The 25,430-nt window shown below is 42.1% G+C and overlaps 1 protein-coding gene across 1 annotated transcript in view; it reads right to left on the minus strand.

Moving 5' to 3' along the window:
* The window catches only part of ITGA9 (integrin subunit alpha 9), a 203,748-nt gene that overhangs the window by 156,116 nt on the left and 22,202 nt on the right, over window positions 1-25,430 (minus strand). The window contains exons 5-14 of the mRNA XM_071561537.1: window positions 24,966-25,033; window positions 22,616-22,745; window positions 20,987-21,072; window positions 18,378-18,446; window positions 15,137-15,274; window positions 12,883-12,988; window positions 11,316-11,410; window positions 8,364-8,454; window positions 7,819-7,864; window positions 4,317-4,471 (exon numbers count right to left, since the gene is read on the minus strand). Of these exons, the coding sequence (XP_071417638.1) occupies window positions 4,317-4,471; window positions 7,819-7,864; window positions 8,364-8,454; window positions 11,316-11,410; window positions 12,883-12,988; window positions 15,137-15,274; window positions 18,378-18,446; window positions 20,987-21,072; window positions 22,616-22,745; window positions 24,966-25,033 (984 nt within the window). The remainder of the gene's footprint in view (window positions 1-4,316; window positions 4,472-7,818; window positions 7,865-8,363; window positions 8,455-11,315; window positions 11,411-12,882; window positions 12,989-15,136; window positions 15,275-18,377; window positions 18,447-20,986; window positions 21,073-22,615; window positions 22,746-24,965; window positions 25,034-25,430) is intronic.

Genomic DNA, 25,430 nt, shown 5'->3' on the forward strand with positions numbered 1-25,430 from the left:
TCAGACTTGTTGCTTCCAAAAAGCAACCAGGGTGAGAGATAACTGGCCAAACTTATCACTGCTGGTGGCATAAGTTTCTCCTCCTCACTCCAGGAGGCAAGTTTCTCCCGAGCAAATTAACTCTTCCAAGTACTGCCTTCAAATATTTGTCCAGCAGCTTTAGGTGAGTTTTCTTGCCTTTTTTTTTTTTTTCTGGGGATCTACCCACCCAACTTCACACAATCAAAATAAAACTCTGGCATGGGTTTGATGAGCATAGAAGGGCTCAATTTTTCTAACTATTCCTTTTCCATAACTAAAGTTAAATGGCTACAAGCTTTGATTACAGCTCCCTCTGAGAAACTTTCGGTCACACCTGTAAGAGCATTGCCACCCAGCAGACCAGGTGAATTACTCCAGCCAGTAAGAGATGCACCAGGTAAAAGGCAGCAGGCATTTTAGACTGGATTTTCATCCTAAATGGCATATATGTACTCATGCTGCAAGAGTCATCCCTGCACAGGCTGAAGGCAGCCCTGAAGCAGTGAGGAGTGAGAAGAGATGGAGATCAGCTCATGGTATCCCACAAGCTAAAACAGAATCACAGCTGAATGGGCTAACGGAGGGGTTACACACTGAGCCACTTGGCACATCCCTTCCTCACCCTCTCAGATAATGACCCAGCAGGAGGCAAAATGCTCAGCAGGAATAAGCACATCTGTAAGTGCTTGTTAAACTACTAGCTACAGTACTGATTTGTAGGGGGGCAAGGGGGAGGGCACCACATGGAAAAAATGAAGTGACTAAAGAATCACAAAAAGCCATTGGAAGAGGAATGCTTTTCTTTGGTGTCTCTGCCAGTAATCTCAAGGAGAAAATGATTCATGAACTTTGCTTGCAATGAAAATTCTTAAGTAATGAAAGTATTAAAAAAACCCCAAACCTCTAGCAAATGAGACTATATAGAGGACATTTCCTCCATCCTCTTCCAAAAAGCTTTCTTTTCCCTATTACTTCAAACCTTGTTCCAGATCCTCTCTCACAGTGTTGTCCCTGGCTCTAAGCTTCTCCATACACTGGAGCACACATCCCTGCAGCACGCAGCTTTAGGCACTCAGAAGGTAGCACTGACTCAGGCCTGCATCCAAAAAGACTGGAAAAATAAGAGACAGACAGAAATAAAACTCCTGCACCAAACCACAGCTGCATACAGGCAAGAAGAGGAGAGTCCACTTTTGAAGTTTCAGATTAGGCATGTTCCTTCAGTCCTAGAGACACGTTCAAATAGAGTGAAATATCAAACCATCTATTATCCTACACTAAATCTTGCACCAGTCTTTCAGGAAATTATATTAGGGATGTGAGGACTACCCTAGCAATGGATCCACACACAAGCAATGTGTATCTGCTATGAAGGTACAGGAGAAAGTTTGAAGCTGTCTCTAATGTATCTGCCTAACTCTAGTCAAATATCAAAACCTTTCATATTCACAGCCACTAAAATTCACCTAAGTCTCATACTGGCACTATTATTATTGTTGTAGAGCAAATTATTCAGACTGGGGGCACAAGGTTCCTTCCATTTTCCTTCAGGGATGAATGCAGAAGCAGCCCTTGATGCACAGAGTTGCACAGCAGGCTCTTTCTTGTCCTGGTAACCCAGAAGTGCATGGTCTGAACAGGCTGAAACCTTCTCACTCAAGCTAGGAAAGTCTTTCTCTAATCCCTGCCTTTTCCTGGAGATACAGAGACCACACGGGAGACAAAGCAACGACCCTTCAAGTGAGAGAAGAACAGCCTGATTGAGATTCTGAGGTGACAAAGTGAAAACTTAAAATGCATTATTTCTCATACCTCCAAGACATACTGGAGGCTGCAGGGGACACACAAATAGATGCTCAGTTCTCCAGCAAGCACTGAGGCAGAGAGAAGGCTTAGACAATGTGTGGCACATAGTGCAGAGCACGTTTCCCTCAGGCACTGCTCTTTGATCAGACAAAAACATTTCAGCAATAAATTCATACTTCTGAAGACCACAGTCTGAAAGAAAGAACTTACATGGAATTGTACTGTCACTGGCAGTATCAAGCAGTGTCCATAAACACACAACCTCAACAGCTATCTCAGGACCACCAATATTGCAACTACCACTAGAAGGAGAAGAAAATAAACATGGGGAATGTTTATATACAAATGTGAGGAAGTGCTAGATGAAGAAGACTTTCCTTCACATGCCAGTTAACAAAATAGCCACACATTCAAACAAGCATTGAAGACACATCTGACACAGAAGAATGGTGCCTGCATGTTCAGCTTGACCATCTGAACATCATGTAGTAGATGACCAGTTTCAGCTGCCCAGCAAGAGAAATGCTCAGTTTTTCCCCAGTAACCCCAAGCATTCATGCTGGCAAGCCCTAAGGGAGTGACGTTCTGGATAAGCACTGTGTTGCTGCCATCTGACTTGACAGACTGGCCTCAGACACCCAAAGATGAGACAATCTCAACCCCAACACTTTTAGCCACAAAATTCTGCTATAGCATTTTAACACTTTCATGTGCCTTTCAGAGTCTGAACTGCACAACAATGCATTAACAGGGATATTTGAGCGATTTTCCCCCCACATTTAACCACAGAGGAGAGGGACCATTTCAACATTTCCATTATTTGTTCCACCCTTTGTTAATTGATATTCTTCAACTGCAACATAATTAAAATGGTCTGACTGTTAGATTACTAACTGAAAGCTCATTTGAGATACTTTATCCAAATCATACCCCAAAGGCGTTTTAGTTCTGGCTGCAACGTTTTCAAGACAACTCGCTTTGTTAGAAGCATTGTATAAAAGGACAATGCTTGGAACTTTTATAATGATCTACTTACTAGTAAAAAAATTCCTTGTAATGAGATGGATGTTACTTGTCAAAGATGATGCTTACGTGCTTTCACCACAATAAGTCCTTGGGACTACAGTTTGCATGACAACACAGGGAAATTCAACCACCTCATACAAGACATAATGAACAGGAAAACAGGTCTTTTGTAAACAAGGGAAACAGATATTTAGATTGGAAAAACAGGAAGTTCACTTCTTAGCCACAGGTCCAGAGATATGAAATTAAAGAAAAAAAACCCAAAAACATTTTAAGCAGTACTTCACGAACATAAGCACATCTAGATATTAAAAAAATCTATTTGGTGATTTTCAGAGAGTAATTACCAATTCTGGAACTCTCAGAAATGTGTTTTCTTAACTGAGAGAATAGCAGGCAGTACAAAAATACTTTATCATAGCCAGTATTTCCCTGTTTAGAGTCATCTAAAGGAAGGAAAAAGTGCAAAAATAGAAACTCAAGACTCAGTTGCACCTTCAATTCGGTAGCTCCATTGTTTTGGGTTGTTCAGGTGACAGTGACAAGCTGCTTGTAGCTCTCAATCCATGTGAACAGCAGAAAAAGTAGCAAGAAACCTTCTCCTTCCCTGACTTGCTTAAAACCAAATACTGCAACAGGCTCTGCATAGTGGGTTGCACAGATGCCCCCACCCTTCAGGGCACAGATCAGGAGAGGCACTGCCTCAGCTCCTCACCATGCTCACCACCCAGACACAGCACGCTCTGCTATTCCTAAAGCACAACTAAGCTGAAACATCATCAACTGAATTAACTCAGGCCTCAAAATATTTAGAAATGCTTTATCTGTCCCACAACACTTCACACAATATCTGGGACTTGTAAACATTGGGATGTAAAAGTCATAAGTAGTATTGGAATAGAGCCAAGACATAAATGTTTGCACAATTATACATGTTACACAATTCCATTCACCTGAAAAACTCCATTTTGCAGAGACTAATTAATCTGGAAGATATTCTTGTTATCAGTAAAAGACTGGGCTATTTACAGTCATTTTACAGATAGGTAAAGTGATGCACAGAAAAAGATTTTCTCATTTCTGTTTCTGAAGCTCCTTGTAGACTTTCAAAAACTACTAATCCAGAGCAAATTACACCTGCTTTCTGATAACACTGATAGAGGAGATGGATTCAGAAATGTATTATCAAGAGGCAAACAGGGAATATGAACTCGGAATGATGTGTTCTCTATCCTTGCTGTAAGCCTAAGGACACATGAGGAAGAAACTGCCTCATTACATCAACCTCACGAGAAGGTAAAAACTCACCCAAGAAAGTTCTCAAGTCTTCCAGACCCATATGCCCTACATTCACATTGAAACTATTTATTTCACATCAAAGCTCAGCTGCTGACTACAAAGAGAGCCCTCAACTGGTCCACCTGTCACTGTGCCCCTGCCCAGGGCTGGCACAAGTACCTTACCTATTTCTCCAGGAACATGCTTGCCACTGAAGCGAAAGCATGCTGTGACATTGAGGCAGTTCACCGGCTGCAAGCCATCGTGGCACTGAGGGGCTGTGATATTGATAGATACAGGCAGGAAAATGGAGATGTCCACGGTAATGACAGGCCTGGACCTGCAGATCAACAGAAAAGTAGAATTGAGTGATCAGAGGGAAGTTCTAAGCCAAAGGGAAGAAAAGTAAATTTGGTCAACTGCATAATTTCAAGCAGACAGGAAAAATATGAGAGTACATTTGAACTGTAAGATAAACTAGCACTTGACCTAGCTGGCAAGGACTACTAACATTTAAATGAAAACAGTAATATCAGCTTGAAGTTCAGTGCTCGGATACAGACTGTAGGCAGGCAGCTAAGGAAACTGATAATGTGTAATAATAATAATCACCATCTCCAGCTAAGGTTGAATAAAGCCTTCCTGATGGCTGAGGAGAATAACAAAAACTAGTAGAACAGCAAACAACAGCAACAAGTTCATGCAAATGAGACTGATTCCTGACCATCCTGCATGGTCAGGGCCAGGTAGGAAGAGCCCCTTGGTTTCCACAGAATGGGCTACAGTCAAACTCATGACCTGAAAGTCAAGGAGGGAGCACAGGGGTAGGAGATGGATTCATACATAATTTTTTCTGATGGTCTAAGAGGGACAACAGGCACCACATTCATGTTTCATGGAGGAGGGACGCTTGGCTAATTCCCTCCTGGCAAGTGGTAAGGACTGAATACTCTTCACTCTGCTGAACTGTGTTTCAGGAGTTACCCAGTGCACTGTGAACAAAAGCCTTCTACCCTTGCAACTCCAGCACCACGTTATTGCTACCACTACTTCTGACTGAGGGAGACCTCAGATTCACAGAGCAAGGTGAGTGCCTTAAGGCTCAGGTGTGTCTTGTTAAGGAAACTTGCCTGTGTGACCATTCAGGAGGCACTCGGGCAGTCACACTCCCACCACCAGAGACTGTCACTGCTGGGTCCAAAGCCCTTTTGCAGTGGGTGGCTCCAGTGAGCTGACAGGTGCCCCATTTGACTCCCTACACACACCACTCTCACGTAGTCAGACGAGGTTTTCCACAATTCCATAAAGCCATTTATTCATGCCAAAGTAACATAGAAACAGCTCAAGCTGCTGCCTCTGAGGAGAGACCTGGAAAAAAGGATGCCATGGGCTTTTATACCCTCAAGGCTCCAAGCAAATCTCCACTTTTCCCACAGCTCCTGCTGTGCCTCCCAGTGTCTGGTCACCTGGCTATGTCACAGGTCCCCATAGCTTTTGTTCTGCTCCACCCAGGGCTTAACCTGCAGCTCCCACTGCAGCTGCTTGCTGAGATACCTGCACTGAATGTATTCCTGAACAGTTTCCTTTTTCACACAACACAGAAGCTCCAGCAGCCCAGAAATCCAGGCTCTCCTGAGCTGACTCCAGTGCAGGACTTCAGCCCAAAAATTCAGTGTTGCTCTTCCTGGTTTCAATTCTGTACATGTTCTTCCAAAACCGACTACAGTAGTAAAAATAATGTGCAGCAACCAGCAGATTCAGTTCTAGGGTAGTCCCAACAGCCATACAAGGCCAGAGCTTGTAAAACACTTCAGGACTCTCACTCCACAAGCCACTTAATTGAGAGGTAGGCGAGAGAAAGCAGAAGAGAGCAGGGACTGTGGTCACAACTAATTTATATCAGCTGGAGCAAGATCCATATCAATCCCCGAGACAGCTGCTCAGACTCTTTTACCACAGACTGAAATAACAGTGTGAGTTCACATTTTGAGATGGAGGATGAAGATAAATGTTAGCCCTACATAGAAGGGGGAAGGAGGAAAAAGAGTGAGCAATCATTTCACACCTTCAAAAAAAACATTCTTCCTGAATGCTTAGGGAAGCATAAAAAAGTAAGTGCTATAAATTATCTATAAAAATAATTTTCCCAGAAAAAATATTTCTCCAGCTATGATGCACTTTGTGATTTATCCTTAATGTTATCTCACTTGGGTATTCACTGGGGAAAAAAACAAAACCAATGCATTTGTCAAAGGGCCATAGACACCTGAGGAATACAATGCTGATGATGTGCCCCAAGTCACCAAAGGCTTCCACCAAAGCCTTTAAATATCACTTGGCAAAACATTTGTTGATTTTGGCTAAGGGACTTCACAGAAGTGGAAGGACCAAGGGCAGGAGGAGAAAAAAATGAATCTTGAGAGACACTAACTTGGCAGTAGCAGCAATTAATCAGGCTGCCCCAACAGTCACACTAATTTCCTCCAAAATGCACAAGCCTGGACAGAGGTCATCATGCTGTTGGGATGCATGTGTTTTCAAGCATCACAGTAAACCTTTCAGTTTGTCTTCTGCCCTCTGCAAGTAACATCAATGCAGGAGAAAAATGCAGTTTTCTTTCTAGCAGCTTCAGAGATGTGGGGCTGGAAATTCCCATCTGGGGCACGGCACACTTTTTCACAGAAGCAGTAATTAGCTGCCTCTATGTGTCTGATGAAGGTACAGAAAACTCTTCACAACACTTGACCACCTGGCATGCTGATCACCAAGAGTATTTCTTTCCCCACCTTTCTTTTTTTAGTTTTGTGTAACTGATTCCAAGGGAAACAGAGCCAAGTTTTTCTTGCCTTGAGCACGAAGCGGGCTGGCACATCTATTCTGCAGCTCCAGCATGTGTCTTACCAGTGTCACCACATCCCTGTATCTTCCACTAAGATGTGGGAATTCCTAGTAGTGATTTCTATTCCTATTGACATCTAATTATTGAAAGGCTTTTTTTATTTAATACTCACAAATGTAACAACAGACCTAATGGAAAAACCCTCTTTTTCCCAGGTCTGTGCATCTCAAGCTCACTCCTGCTCTGACTCTCCATCTGCCTAATTTGGTGACCCAAACTGTCCCACCCCTTTCTGTCAGATGGAACAAGCAATTGCACTTAACTCATAAACTTGAAACAGGAGTCCAGCTCCTGTGTGTACTGAAAATCTATCCATATTTCATTTCCCTGGAGACTCTTAATTCATTCTGCATCCCATTATAACTTGCAAAATTACATCTTGGCACCATACACAGCACATTTTTTGCTCTACTGTGATCCCTTAAATCACAATCGATTTACTTTATGTAAACATAAGTATAATAAAAAGCCTTCTCACAAGTTAGGAGCAACTTTTATAAAGAGGCACTGAGATGCAACACATTTCCTTCCAGCTCTAACCCTGTTTCTTCATAGCCCTGGGTGTCCCATGTGTTGTCATCCCTTACACTGCTGTTTAAATTAGACTGTGCATTCTTTAACACTATTCATGTCTAAAATTTTGCTTAAGAAGTAACCCAGCTTGCTTCATCTGGCCACAATAAACTAGGGAGGAAATTGGAGTGGTGAAGCACTTAAGGCTACATAATACATAATCAGAAAGCAAAGAAAAAGAAGACAGCAGTGAATAAAAAATACATTCATCTCACCTCAGAAGTACTACACTGTCTGAGAGGAAGGCTCCAACAGTCATGTCTGAAATTTAACATTGAGATAGTTACAAAGGAAGCATAGAATTCAGGTGTCTCAAATCAGTTGCTAGATTACAGAGCATGTTTTTATGACTTAGCCAGTTTGTCCCTTCAAATATCACCATGTCATATGTATTAAAACTGGGTGATTAGGTCTGTGATGCTACTTCCCCTCTACTTCGTTGTTTGCTTTTTATTAATACTATTATATTGTTGTCTACTTTTTGGGTTATTTTAAGATTGCCATCCAGATTGAGCACTTTCAAATGAACTTAGAACCTTGGTGAGATCTTCAGTTATTGTAACTGCCAAAACACCTGAATTAAGCAATTGCCTAAAATTTTTATCAGGAGCTTTCAGTAGCAGAAGAGAAAGGGAAAAAAGCAGCTCAGCTTCACTGATCATGTGGAGTGGAAGGGACCAGCAACCCATAAACAACCTGCTCTGGCATTTTCTCAGCCTCCTGCTGTATTTTCCCCATGCTCCAACTGCCAGACACATACCTGGATAACCATTGCTATCCATATCAACTCCCCCAGATATGGACTGGCCGAACATACGCAGCTTTGGGTTTATTCTTTGCCCGGACAGCTTCTGCAGTGGAAAACACACAAGTGAAATCAGTCAGTAACAAAAAGAATCCTCTAAAAAAAGCCACCCCCAAACAAACCAAAAAAACCTCCCAGCATGATTTTCATGGTCACTGGGTCCCTATTGCATGGGCTGGGAGCTCTGCACACCTGCAGGCTCACACCACACTGGTGCAGCCCTGAACAGGAAGGCTGTTGACTGCAGGAAGCCCTTCTGCTCTGGGCTAGTGGAAGGGCAGCACTGACTTGGATTAAAAAGCGCAGCTGCATTACAATCCTCATGCAGGCCCAAGCAAAACAAAGAACACATCAAACAGATTTCTGCAGAGGCAGAAAAATTAACTGCACCCAAGAGATTTTTTTTGTTTGCTTTTTTTCTGCATTACCTTCATTGCTGTGATTAGACATTTCAAGCAGCATCTTAACAAAATTAATGATTAATTGAAATAGAAAATCCCACACAACCACTCCATTTCACAAAGTGTGCCAGCATACTCAAAGTCAAAATAATTAATTTTCATCCCACTTAGAAATTTCCATTTCCATCAGCTATTATGGAGTATTTTCTGTCAGTTTGGAAGTTGCATCTCATTTCTCCCTCCCCAACAAAAAGATTAACTAACTTTAAAAATTTTCTCTAAATTCTTTGCACGGTAAATGCCTTTGTCTAAAGCAAATTAATATATCAAAATCTCCTTTTCTAAGAAGGCAATCAGAACTCAAACAGCTTTCATTCATTATTCTGGCCCACCAATGCAAGACCTGTACTCAATTCCACTTCTGACTGCACAAGTTACAGACAGAGGAAACCTGTTCCATGAAGTAATTTTGAGGCTGTTCGTGGTGCTTCACAGCTTATGACATGCAACCAGCTTTCCCTGGCCCTCCCATAAAATAATGTAATATTGGACAAAAGATCAGGTAGGAAATTCATGGGAAAACAGGACAAGTTGAAGGGAAGAAAGATATCCTGATAGTTAAGTTTAATAGAAAACCAGTGCTCCTACTCGTGGGCAGGTAAGTCTGACAACTGGAATACCCATATTACACTTGCAGCAGTTTTGGGGGTCCCAGTGAGGGTGGGATATCACACCTGCACATACCTGAGAAGACATCTGCACACTCTTACAGCTCAGAAGGCAAGGGTATGATGCTGCTGTGCTTTCAAGGACCATAAGTGAAAATAGCTAGGCAGAAAGCCAATTAAACTACTTCTGCTAATAACTGCCACTGAAGCTGCTGAAGGGAGAGAGAACTACACCCATCAGCAATTTAAATGAAGAAAAGTGGAAAAGTTGGGGGAGGGAAAGCTGGACAGGAAAGGAAAAGCTAACAAAATGAAAAAAGGGTGAAAATATATACCCTGTAGGGCCTCCCCTCCACCTCTCACAGCTTATTTAAAAAAGGAAATCCACAGCATTGAGATGGATCAGGAATATAGTAATAAGATACAAAAAGCCTTTCACCTCTGGGTTCAATTCCAGGGCAGGTAGGTGGAGAGCTGAAGCTGTTACACAGTGTGGCTGCACAGAGGACATGAACTGATGGTGTGTCCTGTAGCAGACACTGGGGAATGGCAACAGTCACACTGCCTGTAAGTGGTGCCCTCCAGGCTGCCTCAGGACATGGAATAATGATAGGAATGGTAGCAGGGGTCAGCTACCATACCCTCCACACTCCTGAGCTGATCAAATGGAAAGGCATGTGCAGTGTCTGCTGGCCTTGTTCCAGCGAGGAGGGAGAGATCACAAACAGGATGTCTTGCTTCCCACCCTGCTGATCTGTCCTCCTTAAAAAATGTAACATTTTCCCATGAATGACAAAAAATAAAAAATCACACCCTTTTCAGCAAGAGCTGGAAGGCTCCAGGACTTTGAACAGCCAAAGAAGAACCTCCCAACCAGCAGCTCTTGGCAAAAATGGGCAGAATCTACCACATGCCACACATTATGAATACTTCTAAAATGTACTAGAGTCAATTAACTTCCTTTTTTTCTCAAAAGCAGTGCATGCCACATACATGGTAAAAGGAAGAAGGACTAAGCTTTTATGGTCTGTTAAAAGAGTCTCCAATATAACCACTAAACTCTTTAATTCTGCTTAAATTGATTTACTGTGAAGGATCCCACCCAGCAACAAAACAAAACAACCAGAACTTCAAACACACAGAGGGAGGGAAGATTCAGGCTCTCTGAAGAGCGAAATGTGCTAGACAGAGACCAGCAGACACATGGTGGGCAGCATGAGCACAAATCTATCTTCTCTACTGCCTGGCTACAGGAGCTAAATTGCACTACGCCACCTCTGCACAAGATGCTACAGCATATCCCAGACAAGATTTTACTTCCTAATAAGTGGGTCAGGGGAATGGCACCCAAGAATGACCCTGTGACATATTGTGAGAATGCAAGAAGGCCAACAAGGTGGCTAAAGAGGCTTCTGTAAGGCACAAAGAACAGGTAGTGCCTCTTCCTTCTCACCAAGTCTGCTTCTACAGGAAGAAAGCACAGCCACCCAACTCCCCACGGGCCTCTCCATAATTTGTATGCTTAACCTCTCCAGGGTTTTCATTTCTCATCTGCATCAGTACTATGAAGAAAAGTGACACTTAACCCCTTGCTTGCTTCAAGAAGATACATCTGACAGGTATAACAAAAGACAGCGAAAAACACCTCCTGACTAACACAATTTTATCCTCTGGCATAGATACAGACAAACTTTGAGAAGCCATTTTCAAACCAAAACTGAGAAAAGGATGTTGAGTTATGAAGAAACCACCCCTTAGGGACCCCTAAGTATGGTTTATTTCTGCAGGCCCTGGGGAAGTGACTTCAGACAGGTGTAACAGACAGTAGTGTCACATACCATGGAGTACTGGGGTGTAATACCACTGGCATCCCCGTGGTAAATGTACACTGCTCCTGCATGGTTATCCTCCTTAGGCGCTCCAATGGCAACATCTGTAAAACAGGACAGATTATAAACCTCTCACAATCCATCCCACTACTCCAGCTTTTTCCCAGCAGCTATCCATAGGAAAACATCTCATGACAAGGATGATCAGCAGCTCATGAGTACCTGGGTAGAAGGAACTGGTGTGACTGGATTAAGAGCTTATGTAAAATAAACTTAAAATATACACAAATGTATATGAATTCGTACACACATGTGGCTATGTTTCACAGAATCAGCTGTTATGCCTAATTAGAAACCTGTGCTGCTATGAACATGTGTGTTTATTAACCACCAACCACACTCAAAAAGTTCATTTAGAAACCTTTTATAACAAAATCTCCAACCCATGGACAAATCAGCTTTGTAAACTAGGACAAGGCTGGCAAAACATTTACTGTAGCACTACATTAAGGTTGGTTGAAAATCCAAGGCTCCATAAAGATGCTGGGTGTATTAAATGGATAGGTAAGAAGAGAAAAACGCTGCTGAGGGTGCACTTTCAAATTACATTTGATCCATTTTAACTGCCAACTCTTGCAGAATGCCTGATCCCATCTCCAGTTCTCCTTCTTAGTTGGACCTAGTGACTATGTGGCTACTGAAATTAAGATTTTCTTAATTGCTTCATATCCATGGACAGACTGAACACCCTCAGCAGTCTTGCCATCACCACAACTGACCCACAAGCAGCAGCAAGAACATACAAATGCATGACCCAATGCAGAGGAAGAGCCTGTCCACCACCGGTGAAGGCAATCTGCAACTAGGCTGGGTTCGGCTTAATGGGCTACGGTGCCCTGAGTGATCTGGGAGAAATAAATCCAGGCACACACTGACTAAGGTGGCCTCTGTTTAGAAGTCCTTAATCTGCACTGCCAGAAACCAGGGCAGAAAAGGCACCAGCATCAACACTTTGCTCTCACCTATTGCTATCACAGTATGGGGCCTCACACTGAGAGGCCTGAGAACAGAGCAGGGGGAGAACAAAGCAAAGGAGAGAAATTAATAGAGTATGTTCTATCAGGCGTGAGAAGCTACTTCTTAATTCTTCTTATCTTCACGATAAGAAATGAGATTATGTCAACAAAACCAGAGAGGCTTGAAAACATGAGTAAATGGGAAAGAAGAAAGAAGTCAGACATAGGTTTCTGTTTTCTCTGGGGTGTGGGTATCATAAGCCTTTTATAAAACCAGAGAGGAAAGAAGAAAATAAGACGGCATGGAAAGCAAAGCAGTTAATGAGACTGAAGAGTGATCTGCACAGACATGCTCTAAATTGACATCAAGAACAGTCAGCTACAAAAGGCTTCAGCACACAAATCCTACACAAGCACATTCATTTAGCTGTAGTCGGAACCCAGGTGCTGGTCAGACCTGGAGCAGCTATGGGTGCCACTCAGCACCCAGCCATGCCCAGCAGCACTGCCAGCTCTGCTGGCACTTGTGGAGAAGGGACCATGGAGGAAATGACACCAACCTGGGAAGCCATCGTCATCAATGTCACCGAGGGCAGCCATGCTCTCCCCAAAGTGTGCATTGTAGGCACTGTCACCACCGAGGACGAGCTGCTCCTCCAGCACTCCCTGGTAAGCAAGAAGTAAAACAGGGTCAGGGAATGGTGCAATCCTTGGACGAGGTAAGACTTTCCCATGCAGGATACCCTGGACATGCCTCTGGGGCAGAGCTACAGCCTGCCTCTCCCCTCATTGCACTCACATTACCTGGGGTCTAGAAATCAAATTTATTTGGCTTTTAAACCTTCTGGGTTTTAGTTTTTAAGGAACAGGGGAGAAGGGGGTAAAGACTGTGTGACTGATATAACTGAAGTATTAAATTAACTGAATAATAACTCAAAGATGTAACTAAATGCAGTCATGGGGATGGGTGAACTCATGAAAGTTTCCAGATGCCTAAAACGTAACAGCCCAGAGCACGCTGCTGGCAGATTACATCCAAGGAGTGAAATCCGCAGTCCAGGCTTATTCAGCTAAATTCCAGTGAGTTAAGCAGTATTTCCTCCTAAGCTAAGAACATTTGATAACTGGATTTGAAAACATTTTAAGTATGGGACAAAAGGATTAAAGTGAAGTCCCCAAAAAGCCTTCTGAAATTAAGAATAAGGAAAGAGCTTTCACGAAATAAAGAGACCGAGAAAAGTTCAGAATGAAGGAGCTCTGTACTCCTATGCCGAGAGAAGCCTTATATGGCTCTGGTATTTCTTGCCCACCCACCTTCTGGTCAGATACATCAGCTTTAGTTTCTTCAGTCCTCCCTCAAGGGGAAAGGAACATTTCCACAAGAAAACAAAATTGAGTTACACAATCCAAGTCTGTACCCACCTCAAGGTTGTTTTGTTTTGGTTTTGCTTCCTTTGTGAATGAGAACAAAACACCCTCTGGAACATGTAATAAAATCTTTTACTTGGCTATGGGGAGTTGCTGACTTTCAGAAAATCCCACATAATGAAATTAAAACACAACAGAGAGGAGACAGTCAGGACGGTATGTGCGACTCAGTTCTTCACAGTCCTCACAGGAAAGGGTAAAATATAAACATTTTAAATGTAGCATCCCTGTGCATGCTTATGTTTTAAAGCAGATTCTCTAATCCTTTGCAACAAGCTTTTAAGCAATGGTGCTTGAAGAATGAAAAAATATTTAAACTGTTCAAAACTCAAAGTAAAATTCACAATTCTGCAAGCCATTGCTCATTCAGGCAATTCTTGGAGCAGGAGTATAAGAAACTCACATTAGCTTCTTGACTACTTTATAGGAGACAAAAATCAACTCATGCACGCTCTCACTGTGAACAGGAAATGTTGGCTATTATCTTTTTGGCATTCTGAGCCCAAACCTGAGGACCCAGTAGCAACACTGCAACATAAAAGGTGGAACCTCCAGTGGATAAAACTGAAGAAGTAAAGCTCATTTAAAGGAGCAATTATAGAAAATAAAATTACACCAAAATCCCCTCTGAAGTCTCTTAAATGCTAGGACTTCTGATGAATTTCAAGCCTAGCATAAAGACACTGAAAGTTCACAAAATACTGATGAAGCAAAACAATTTCATTTTAGTCCATAAAAATTCCTCCTTTGAGACGCAGCTTTGGGACTTGAATATTAAATACTTAACAGTATGTAATAAACCATTGTTTTCCTCTAAGTACAACACAACAACGGTCTTGGTTTGCCAATGCAAGAAAGTTCAGACTTTCCCAAGACTGTTTTTAGGTCAGGTGAAATACAACAGTACCAGCTGTAAAGAACTTCTCCTAAAGTCTATATATGGGTCATAATAAAGAGGTAAAATGAATTCAATCTCTGGCTTGTCTTCTCTTCTTCAAACCTCAGACAGTTGTGTTCTAATTTGTGTAGTAGGTCTTAGTGACCACCCAAAACACAAAGGGAACTCAGTCAAAGCTTCTGACTCTTAATTGGTTTTGGCATCAAATTCACAAAAAGCCACAAATACCACCAAGTTTCAACATAGAACCGGACACTTTCTCAGACCTCCCTTGAAAGATTCAGAGATCTGTGATCAGTGTGGGCTGGTGTCTGTGAAACCATGATACCAGAGCAGTCTTCCCGTGACTTCATGATTTTTAGAGACATCCAGAGCCCCATTTATCTGAGACATCGAGTTTCACCATGCCATGCTGAAAGACATAAGCATTCCCTTGCATGAGACCCATGCCCTCATCCCTTACCAAGTCATCTTCTCTGCATACTCACGTTTCCTCTGTTGATATAGACTGTGACTTGACCCTCATCTCTGATCTCAGAAAACATAGGTGCTCCAACCAGCAGGTCTGACAACCCATCAGAATTCAGATCAACTGCACATAAGGAGGAGCCAAAGTAAGAGCCCATCTGTAACCAAGTTGAGTCATAACAAAGCATTCAGTATCTGCCCACACACAAGAGGAAATCATATAGGCATGATTTTTGTTTGTTTTGGTTATTCTTTTAACTTCAGATGATGACCTGCTGCTTTATCACTCAAGCACTCGTACAGAGAAAGCTTTGGGAATATTTCTGGCAGGAATTAAAACACTTTACTGTAACAGTGTATGTAAAACAGCCTGGATGTTTTACCAACAGAACAGAACTTATAACCTGGGACACGCTTAAGTGAGACACTTCAAGAGCTTTCTTAGAGTAGCTTTCACTTGTCAAATGCTTAAAACTAGGAAGGGGTGAAATGAGTTTCCCAAACCATGCATGGCGAGTGATTATTCATGCCCAGTGCCAGACTTCCTTGAAGTTGGGTACCACAGATGATATGGGGATACCTTAAAGAAATGATGACAGGAATAAAGAAAAACAGGCAAGAGGCAGGGAATCCATGAAAACAGGTATTTAAAATTGACACTTGATTGTGGACTGTCTTCTCCTGTTCTAGTTGTGTCTATTTGTATCAGTCACTGTCAAAGAGCAGTACTGGCTGTGATCATAACCTTTCCTCTCATGTACAGGCAGGTGAGTTGATACAGAAACAAGACTTTAAACAAAAGCTTTACAGTTGATTACACAACAAACCTCAGCCACTTTCAATCTCCACTTATAATTGCTCAATAAACTTAAGTACTTGAAATTAGGAAATACATTAAATTTCATTCCATGATTTTCTATATGGGGGAACATTAAATGCTAATCACATCCCAACTGGCTGGCACCCACATTACAAATTTCAAAACACATTAAACACAAGAAAGAAACCAAAAATAAGAATCCTTATTTCATCTACTTCTGCTCAAGTAACACAAGGCATACTCTTTGAAAGAAACTACAAACAACAGTCTCAAAATTAAAAGCAGCTGCCCCAAGAAAATGGGAAAGAGACCACTTCTTGAAATTGAGAGCTGTTTACCAAGCAGGAAAAATTGAGGTTAAAGAAATAGTTATTTAGGTTCAAAAGAATGAATCACATTGCTTGAATGCTTTTACATTCCTCATTGCAGATCTCTGACCTACTGCCTTCCATGCCTCTAAGTTTACAGGAGCCACAGCTACTGAGCATGCTGGAAGATGGGCAGCAGCAACTCTATTCTATGCAGCCTGAAAGATTTACAAGTTGCTAAATATATGAGGCAGGGGCGAGTCTTTTGGTTTGTTAATTCAGATTTTTGTGCTTGTGTGGGTTCAAGGTCAGACCTCAAACATCATTTGAATCCAGTTATTTCATAGCACAAGTTCCCTTGTGGATTTTGTATTTGTTTGTCTTTTTAATCCACTAAGGTTTTGAAAGAAATTTCTCATGAGTAAATTTCTCATGGGTAAGGAGCTGAAGTTATGAAAAGCATTTCACTATGTATTCAGGGAAAGGCTGTTCCTTAACTGCAACATGGTATGTCTGCAGCATGGGTGAGTTCACGGTGCTGTAAGAACCTGAAGTTTGTGCACTTAACATTTGCAACAAGGCCTTGCATTTTCTTTTTTCCTGTCTGCATTAGATTTCCTAGTTCAGCCTCCATCAATAAAAAAGGAAGGAAGAAACTGGCCTGCTGTTAATGTCTGTCTAACAAGAACGTCAGAGTAATGAATTTCACACCATTGGGAGGGAGAAGTCATTTCCAGGCAGTGCTGATTGCTGAGCAGGTCTGGTTATATTTCTACCATAAAACAACCAAAAAAACCACCAAACAAAAAAAAAAAAGTGATTTAGCATAGCCTTCTCTTTAAAATACTTGATTAGTTAAGTTACATAAGACTAAAGCAATTAAATTGAAAAGGGAAAGTTTTTGGCTGAAAACTCAAAACTTCCTGATAGCTCTATTTATTATTAGGCTGAGGAACAGCCAGAAGCACATCCTTAGGGACATTTAAAACTCAACAGGGAAAGAAATGAAGAGGAAGCAATCAAACACAGCAGACACCCTGGATGAACTGGGAGGTCGTTTCCTTTCAAGATGTCTGTAATTCTGCAAGTAAAATTCTGCAAAGGCCCTAAAATACAAATCACACCAACCACCTACACATCCTTGCAGTTTTCCCCTATTCCAGGCAAGTTTTTAAAGACTGAAACTGCATCTTGCTGGGAAAAAAATAAAAAAAAAACAACAAAAAACCCCCAACAAAATATGATAACACTCTCAACTTGAGGATACAAACACTTTGGGCTCTTCTGAGAGTAACAGGTCTTCCCAGAGCCAGAGGCCACCAGTAACATTTTTCTTCTGTATTTCCTCTGCTTTCAGAACAACACAGGCAAACCAGATAAGGGGTATCATTTCCTTGCTGAGTTATTCCCAAATAAAACAGTTTTTTGTTGTTCCCTATAGCTATACTATACTGTCCACTTCATTTCCCCTTCAACACGGCTCGAGCAAGCCCCCAGATGAAGAACATGAGCTGTTTCCCACTCAAACACACCACCACACTGGGGGAGCTGGATCTCACCAGCATTCACTGAATTTCATGGAGAGGGAGGGCAGTTCAGCTTTAGGACAGTAATCCTAGGAGCTGAATGAAGGACTGATTCATGGTGGGAAAGGGGAAATCATCATCTGTTGAGACAGTGAATCTGCTCCTTCACAAAACAGCAAACTGTAATATCCCTCGTCACAGCAGGACACAGAAAAAGGGACTGGAGCTTTGTTACTAAACCAAATTCCAAGCTACTCACATTTCCCAGTAAGTACCAAGAGGAAATCTCTTCATCTAGGCTCACATGGTGCCCCATGTCTCAGAGTCACATAAGACTAAAGAGAACCACTATTACACTTTCCAGCAAGATCAATTAGAATTCAGTCACACGACCATTGAGCAGACACTGCAGTCATGACTGCTACTGAAAAGGGGAGTGAAGCTGATTTGTTCAATAGCTTTAGCTCTTCTGGGAGGACAAGAACAAGGTTTGCTTGACAACTTATGAAGGAGTGGAATGAAAAGGACGCTCTGAGATGACTCTGCCACTACTTCCTTGCCCCTCCCCCCACCTCTTAACAGAAAACACACATATAAAAATGCTCACCTTTTTTCCTGAAGCCTGAAAAATCTTTATTAGAGAGCCTGATCGTCTGTCTGTTCTAAAAATATAAACCTGAAAGGTGAGAAAAAGAAAACTGTTAAAAAATACTAACTGTGAAGCACATAATGGTACAGGACTGGTGCTTTCTAAACAGTATCTAAATCACGATCATGGCTATGGCTATTGCCAAGACCCAACTTCATGACCACTTTACTGTTGAGCTCTCTTTTAAAAGATGAAAGAGTTCCCTGTTTTCCTGATGAATCACAGGCTTCTTAACATAACAAATGCTTGAATAGTATCTTGTTTCCTACTTTTTTCATACATGTGTGTTTGTGCACATGTTTGTATTCAAATGCACCTAGCAAAGCAACTTTCTAACTCAAACAAGTAGCATCTGGACACTGTCTGGAAAAGAGCAGGGCAAAAGACTGGGAAGCCATAACCCTGCTGGCTCCCCTTTCCTTATCTAGCCTTCTCTTATCAGGGCCATGTGCCTGCATGTACCGCTCTGCAAACTTCACCATCCTTTAGAAAAGGTCAGAATAGAAAACCCAATCAGACCACCCAAAGCATTTCCACTGTTACCGTCTGAAATAATCGGTAAATCAGAAAACTATTCGAACATAACCTACTCATTGCTCATTTCCACAAGAGAAACTGTTTAATCAGGGAACCTTTGGGATTAAAAGTGTTAATACAAGTTCAAGAACAGATCTTGTACCAAAATTTAAGATGTAAAATACATGGCTTGTGGAAAGTGATGCCCTTCAACAGAAAGGCTGGTTGAGTCAGCATTTGAAACTCCTCCAGCAGGTGCCCACACAGTTTGCAGGACAAAGGATCCTTTAATTCCAAGGCTACCTGGAAGAGCCAAGCACTTGACAGTCGAACATGTGGTGAGTTACTAAAAGGTGGTGAGACAGAGTTCAAAGCTGTTTCCAGCCAACACAGCACAGATTTACTGGACAATCACTGTATATATAAAGGACTCCCAGTACTTGTAGTGGTACGTTTAGCAGTGACAACACACTGCCAACTGTGACAATTGCAAACCCAGTCTTAATAATGACACTCTTGGCAACTTCGGAGAGATGACTCAGTCTCACTAAGAATCCTGGCTCTATCTTCAGCAAAAAAGTGTGACAATGCTAATCACTTTCTATCAAGGAAGTGGAAATGATTAGCTTTGTAGAGGGTGTGGAAAGCACAACAGGACTGCTCATCCTAATGTTCTGTACTCAGCTTTGCTTCCTGCCACATTGCCTTGTGTTCCTGCTACCCACATCCCATGATAAGGGAGAATAATTTGAGCTTTTGCAACTAGAGCAGTAGTCTTTAAACTACAGGGCCAGTAACTTTCTCATGGATCTCAAGTTAGCAGCTGGGGGGTTACCCCCTGGTTGTACAGAAATTAAATTTGTTCCACAGAGAAAACAGGTTGGAAGGAGGGTGCACTGCAGCAGCCATAACAGAACACTTGGGATAAGAAAATTATGTTTCTCATGCACATGTGCTCTCAGTAGCAACTGCAATGCTACCACATCCTGTATATCCTAGGCATGCCAGATCAGGCATCTGTCCTAAATTCAGCCTCTAATTTTCCCCATTTTCCCCACTGGCACTGCTACCCCCCCGGGACATGGTTACCATCAAAAATAATCTGCCTAAACAGCATATTGTTCCTGGTACTGAAGATGGTACTGAAGACCTCTGACTCCTTGCTATGATTCAGTTACAACTCATGTGACTACAGAGCAGGAGAGCAGAGGGAGGAAGATGGAAGGGGCTCTGCAGGACATCTCTGCTCAAGCAAATGGTGGCAGCAGGTCCCGAAAGGTTGGATCTGGAATAGTGACAAAAGCAGATCCTTCATATCCTTTCCCTCCCTCTCCTCACTCCCACATTTCCAGTTTTGGTTTAGAAGAGTTTAAGGGGTCGCAGAACTCTCTCACCCAATTTCCCCAACAGCAGCTGGGTACCAGCATAGGAACACCAGGCACACCTAACTTGCCAGCCACTTCCATCTAGCCCTTCACTTGGGACACTGAACTCGTATATGCCTACAGGAAAATCTTTTATTTCTTGCCTTCTTAAGAGACTATCACCAAGGTTTCAAAGTACAGTTGGCAAAAACCTAGATTCTAATCCACTAAATATCAATTTTTTATGAAGTTTCAAAAATTACATCAAATCAGCTAACAAATAGATTTTCATGCTACTAGATGTTACCTTGAAGTAAATACTGAAATAGTCAAATGTATGAAGAAAACAAGAAGAAGAGAAAATCTCTTTTACAAGTTTTTCAATTCTAGGAAAGCTTTAAACGATACCTAAATGTCACAAATCTTAAACAGCATGAAAGAAACGTTGTCTGTGTCTCATTAAAATGGGTATTGTAAGGATTGGGTGGGAAAGAGAGGGGTGAGGAATTTGAGGCACCAGGAGGGACAGATGGAGAAAATTTGATGACTTCAAACTACCTCACGTCTCCCCTGCACAGTGCTTCAAAACTACCAGATAGACAAAGAACTCTTGGCTTCTCATACACGTTGGAATTGCATCAGTATTACACCTTCTGCCCTGTTGTATCCAACCACATCAGTGTTTACCTTTCCAATGCCTCCATCCTGGGGAGCTCCTCCTACAATGTCTGTGGCAGTCGGCTGAGAGAAGTGACCTGCTGTCACTGCATATCCTGAGTGGGAGAGAAAATAAAGAAAAAACCATGAAAGGAAAGAGCCTGAGAAACAGATCAGCTGGCTGGATCACGCTCAGCGTGTTTCACTGATCCTGGGCTGCACACAGTTAAGTGTTCCACAGCTGTTCTGCTCAGGATTTACCACTACTTTGCTCAAAAGCTCATGGGGATAGGTAAGAGACAGTACACCCTCCAGTGCTCTTGCAAAAGCTGAGAGAAGAAAGCTCTGTGTGCGGAGATGAAAAAGGGACATGCAGAGCTGGTAGTGAGACCAGTTTGCCAACTGAGAGTCAAGAGAGGGAAGCAGTAAAATGGGAACAAGCACACACAGAGAAAAGAGACCACATCACCACAGGGAAAGTATGTCAAAGAGCAACAGTCCCACCAGGACCAGAGAGAAGTGTCCTCCTTTGGCTAAAATCACCACCCAGGAAGGCCTGGAAAATTAAGTTCCTTTTTGATCAGGGGGAGAGCAGAGGACAGGAGGCAAAAAGGACAGAGAAGGTAAAGGCTTTAAAAAATTTTTGTCTGGGCAGGAAGAGAAATTGGAGGATAGATCAAAAAGAATGTATTTGAAAGATCAAAGATTCAGCTTTATTTGATATACTAAAATAATATATAGTAAAAGAATACATAAAGATGAGTAGAGCAGCTTTCCTTCTAAGGCTCTCTTGTGTTTGCCTTGCTCTTCTGCAGTAAATTATGAGGCTCTTGTCTACACTGTAAACCCTATAATTCAAGTCTATCAGTGGCAAAATCTATTTATGTCAGAAAACAGGTAAACATACACTCTTCATCAGCAGTACCTTCCAAGTGTTGCTTTTTTAAAGACTAAAGGTTAAGGGGAAAATTAGAGGTCAGTGCCTGACTTTAGTCAAACAGTATCAAACTGTTTGTAAACAGTACCACTGTTTGAAATGCCTCCTAAGTCTCAACAGTCTCCAGCACTGCAGATTAGGTAAAAGTCTTTTAAATTAAATTAAGCATTTTAGGGACATTATCTGGTGTTAAAGCAAGTAAAACCCAATGAGTTAAAGATGTGCCTATAGCCAAACCTTTCACGTGTCCTTTTGTTGACAATGACACATTTAGACACTGTTATCTTTGTAAAAATAAGTTTGTTTCTGCAATACACATTCTGTAAGTAGCTGCTGTGTCTGTTTTAAAGGCACATGTAAGCAGATGTGCATTTTAACTAATGACAAATAATTTGCTTGTCACAGGGCAAAGGCAGGAATGTTAAAAAGCCCACTAACAATCCAACGTGCTGTTGAGCTGAAAAGCCTTTTCTCTAGCAGTCAAAAACTTACAGCATAGTTGGGGGTTTTTAAAACAAGAAAAACTGAATATTCCATAGGCTTCTTTGCTCATATTTCTTTCTAGACAAGTACCACTTCAATTCAGATGTTTTTCCTTTCATGCTTTCCATAAAAAAAAAATCACCATAAAAAAAGATCTGTATCAATCTTAAAGCAACAAAGCCTTGAAAGATGTTGTTGGACTATTTTCCGCTCATAGTGAGCTCCAGAAAGCTGCTTACCAAGGTATGTGTACCGCCTGGCTATCACAGCATCATCATTCAGCTTGTAATACGTGTTGTCAGTGAGATTCAGCACTTTGACAGTTCCTGTCCAATAATATGATCCCGGTGCCCCCATGATGACCAGCTCCTAGAACAAGAAAAATGGAAGTGTGTGGGGGAAAGGATGGGTGGAAAAAATAACAATCAAAACTGGACAGAAATTCATGCTTTACACATTAATGAAGAAGGGACTTAAAACATCGATTAAAAGTCCATCTATAACAATCTTCATTCTGTGTGTATGTAGAGTATCCTTCCTTCTTCCCAAGCATGGAGGACACTGCATACACCCTAGAGACACACTGTCCTTCTATGGTCCACTTCTGCTCAGCTGCAAGAGAAGACCTTCCTCAGCCTCACTAATCATCAAACTCATCCCTGCTAACACAGGTCTCTCAAAAATCTCTCCATCTGCTGCTTTCAGAAGACCCAAAGACAGAAGTACTACAGTCAACCCAGACCCACTACTCAGCTATAGATCATGCCCTGATGATGGTTGACATGCTGTATCAATCAATTATAATGGAAACAGCACAAAGGATTTTGACTTTACAACTATGAAGCTAAAGAGGTGCCATGCACTCAAGCAGCAGGGTGTGTTATTATGTCATAGTTGGAACATTTTGCCTTGCTCCATTATCAGATAAGCTCTGGTCTTCAAGAAACAGCTCGGCTATAGAATCATCACACAATCATAGAACGGCTTGGGTTCATTACACACAAGCAGCACGATTTATCATTTTAATTGACTATAGAAATTAGGCAAAGTTTCCAGCATTCCAGCATTCAAAGGTAGATGCTTATGGGTAATGCTGTTGAGTCAAAATCCAAGGTACATTTGCACAAAAGAGAGATACAGAAAATGTTGTCCTAAAGCATCCAGCATCCTTGCAGGGAAACCTTACTCCTGCATGTGTTTTTAAGTACCTCTAACAAGGGACCAGGTTAAGCCTAAGGAGCATTAAGCCCAAGTAACTTTTCTATCCCTGATGACATTTGGACAGATGCTTTGCCTCCCATCTCCATTCAATGTAAGGCCATGGGTGGACTCCAAACTCGTGGGAAAATGCTACCACAGCCAGGTTCCCTTCAGGTGACCAGTTCTAGCTGGGGGGGAGAGTTAAAAAAGGGACTCTCCCAGTAAGACTAAAGGGACAGAACTGCAAACCAAACTCAAGAGCAGGATGTGCTTAGAAATAGCTTTTTCCTTGTAAGGGGCCACGTCTGTGAGGTCAAGGGATCATTTACTGACAGGAACAACTACCATCCACAGCACTGAATATACAGCAAGGGATTGCCTGTTTGACCCAAAAAGCCATTTATCTGCATTTCCTGCTGCCATCAGGCTGAAGCAATAAAAGTTCAAAGATATCTTTTGAACTAGGGTAGCGAAGGAGGATTTAAGCGCGGGAACAGAAACAGGATGGAGTGAGCAGACAAGCCAGGAAACAGCTGCTGCTAGCTGAACATCCAGTTACCAGATAGTGTCCCTGTGGCAACACTGCCTGCCATCCCAATGTACTGAAGTGGGAGAAGGAGATTTCTGAGAGAGAAGACCTTTATTCTGTTTGTATCAGCCTGGACAATATATTCTGCAAATCAGTGCATATATAATTAGGAGTAAGCATAAGTTCTTAAAAAAAATTTAAAATACCCAACAAAACAAAAAAGCAAAGAAACCACAACCCTGAAACATTAACAAAAACATCATGCATATATAAGGGAACAAATTCATCCCTGACATAAATAAAACATGGCTGATAGACTTCTGTCCAGAAAAGAATATGGTCAAGTATTTAGAACAGCTCTGGAGCACAAATTTGACCATTTTTTTTGCAACAAGGAGCTGTAGTAGAACTGAAAAAAAGTGTTTATCTTCTGTATGTATGCATATGTATGTGCATCATATTTACCCACATGCACACATACATAAAATGATTCAGGGAGGACTGTTGCACATCACCACTTACAGTAAAGAGTTAACAACAGACACAGAAATAGCTCTATGTAAGTTTTGGGATGTACACAATAAGAACATTCCCTGAGGACACTTCCCAGAGCCAATTCATTCATTCTTGTCCACAGACCTGCAGAGACATACACATATGTACAAATCACTGAGCAGTCACTGTGCAAGATGCAGATGCCTGGGAAGCCAGACAAGGTAGAAGAGTGTCTGGTGGCAGGAAGGGACCATGCTCAGCACTCAGCCCACTGTCCAGGCCATGCTCAGGGATGTCCTCCTGGGGAACACAGCACGAGAGCTGTTCACCAACCCCGACCTCTTCATGCACACACCCCTGCTCACCTCGGTGAAGAAGCCCGCGATCCCTGCCTGGCATGAACCGTGCTCTTCCCCATATTTCTTCTTGTACTCTGGATGAGAGAAGGGAAAAATACAAAATGTGGTCATCCCTAGCACAGCACACACTCTCCATGAGAGCCACCTGCATCACTACACACAGCCTGGTTTTATCTGTGGATCTGCCCCCAGCACACACCAAGGAGCACAGTCACCCACATGGGGGTGAGGCAAGGGGCCAGCTGGGGACACAGCCACACTGCTGCCCAGGGAATCATAGAATCAGTCGGGTTGGAAAAGACCTCCAAGATCATCAAGTCCAACCCTTGGTCCAAATCTAGTCCATTTACCAGATCATGGCACTCAGTGCCATGGCCAAGCTCACCTTAAAAACCGCCAGGGATGGGGAATCCACCCCCTCTCTGGGCAGGACATTCCAATGCCTGATTACTCTCTCTGAAAAGAATATTT

This window comes from Pithys albifrons, chromosome 7, assembly GCF_047495875.1.
Source record: "Pithys albifrons albifrons isolate INPA30051 chromosome 7, PitAlb_v1, whole genome shotgun sequence".
Taxonomy (NCBI): Eukaryota; Metazoa; Chordata; class Aves; order Passeriformes; family Thamnophilidae; genus Pithys; species Pithys albifrons.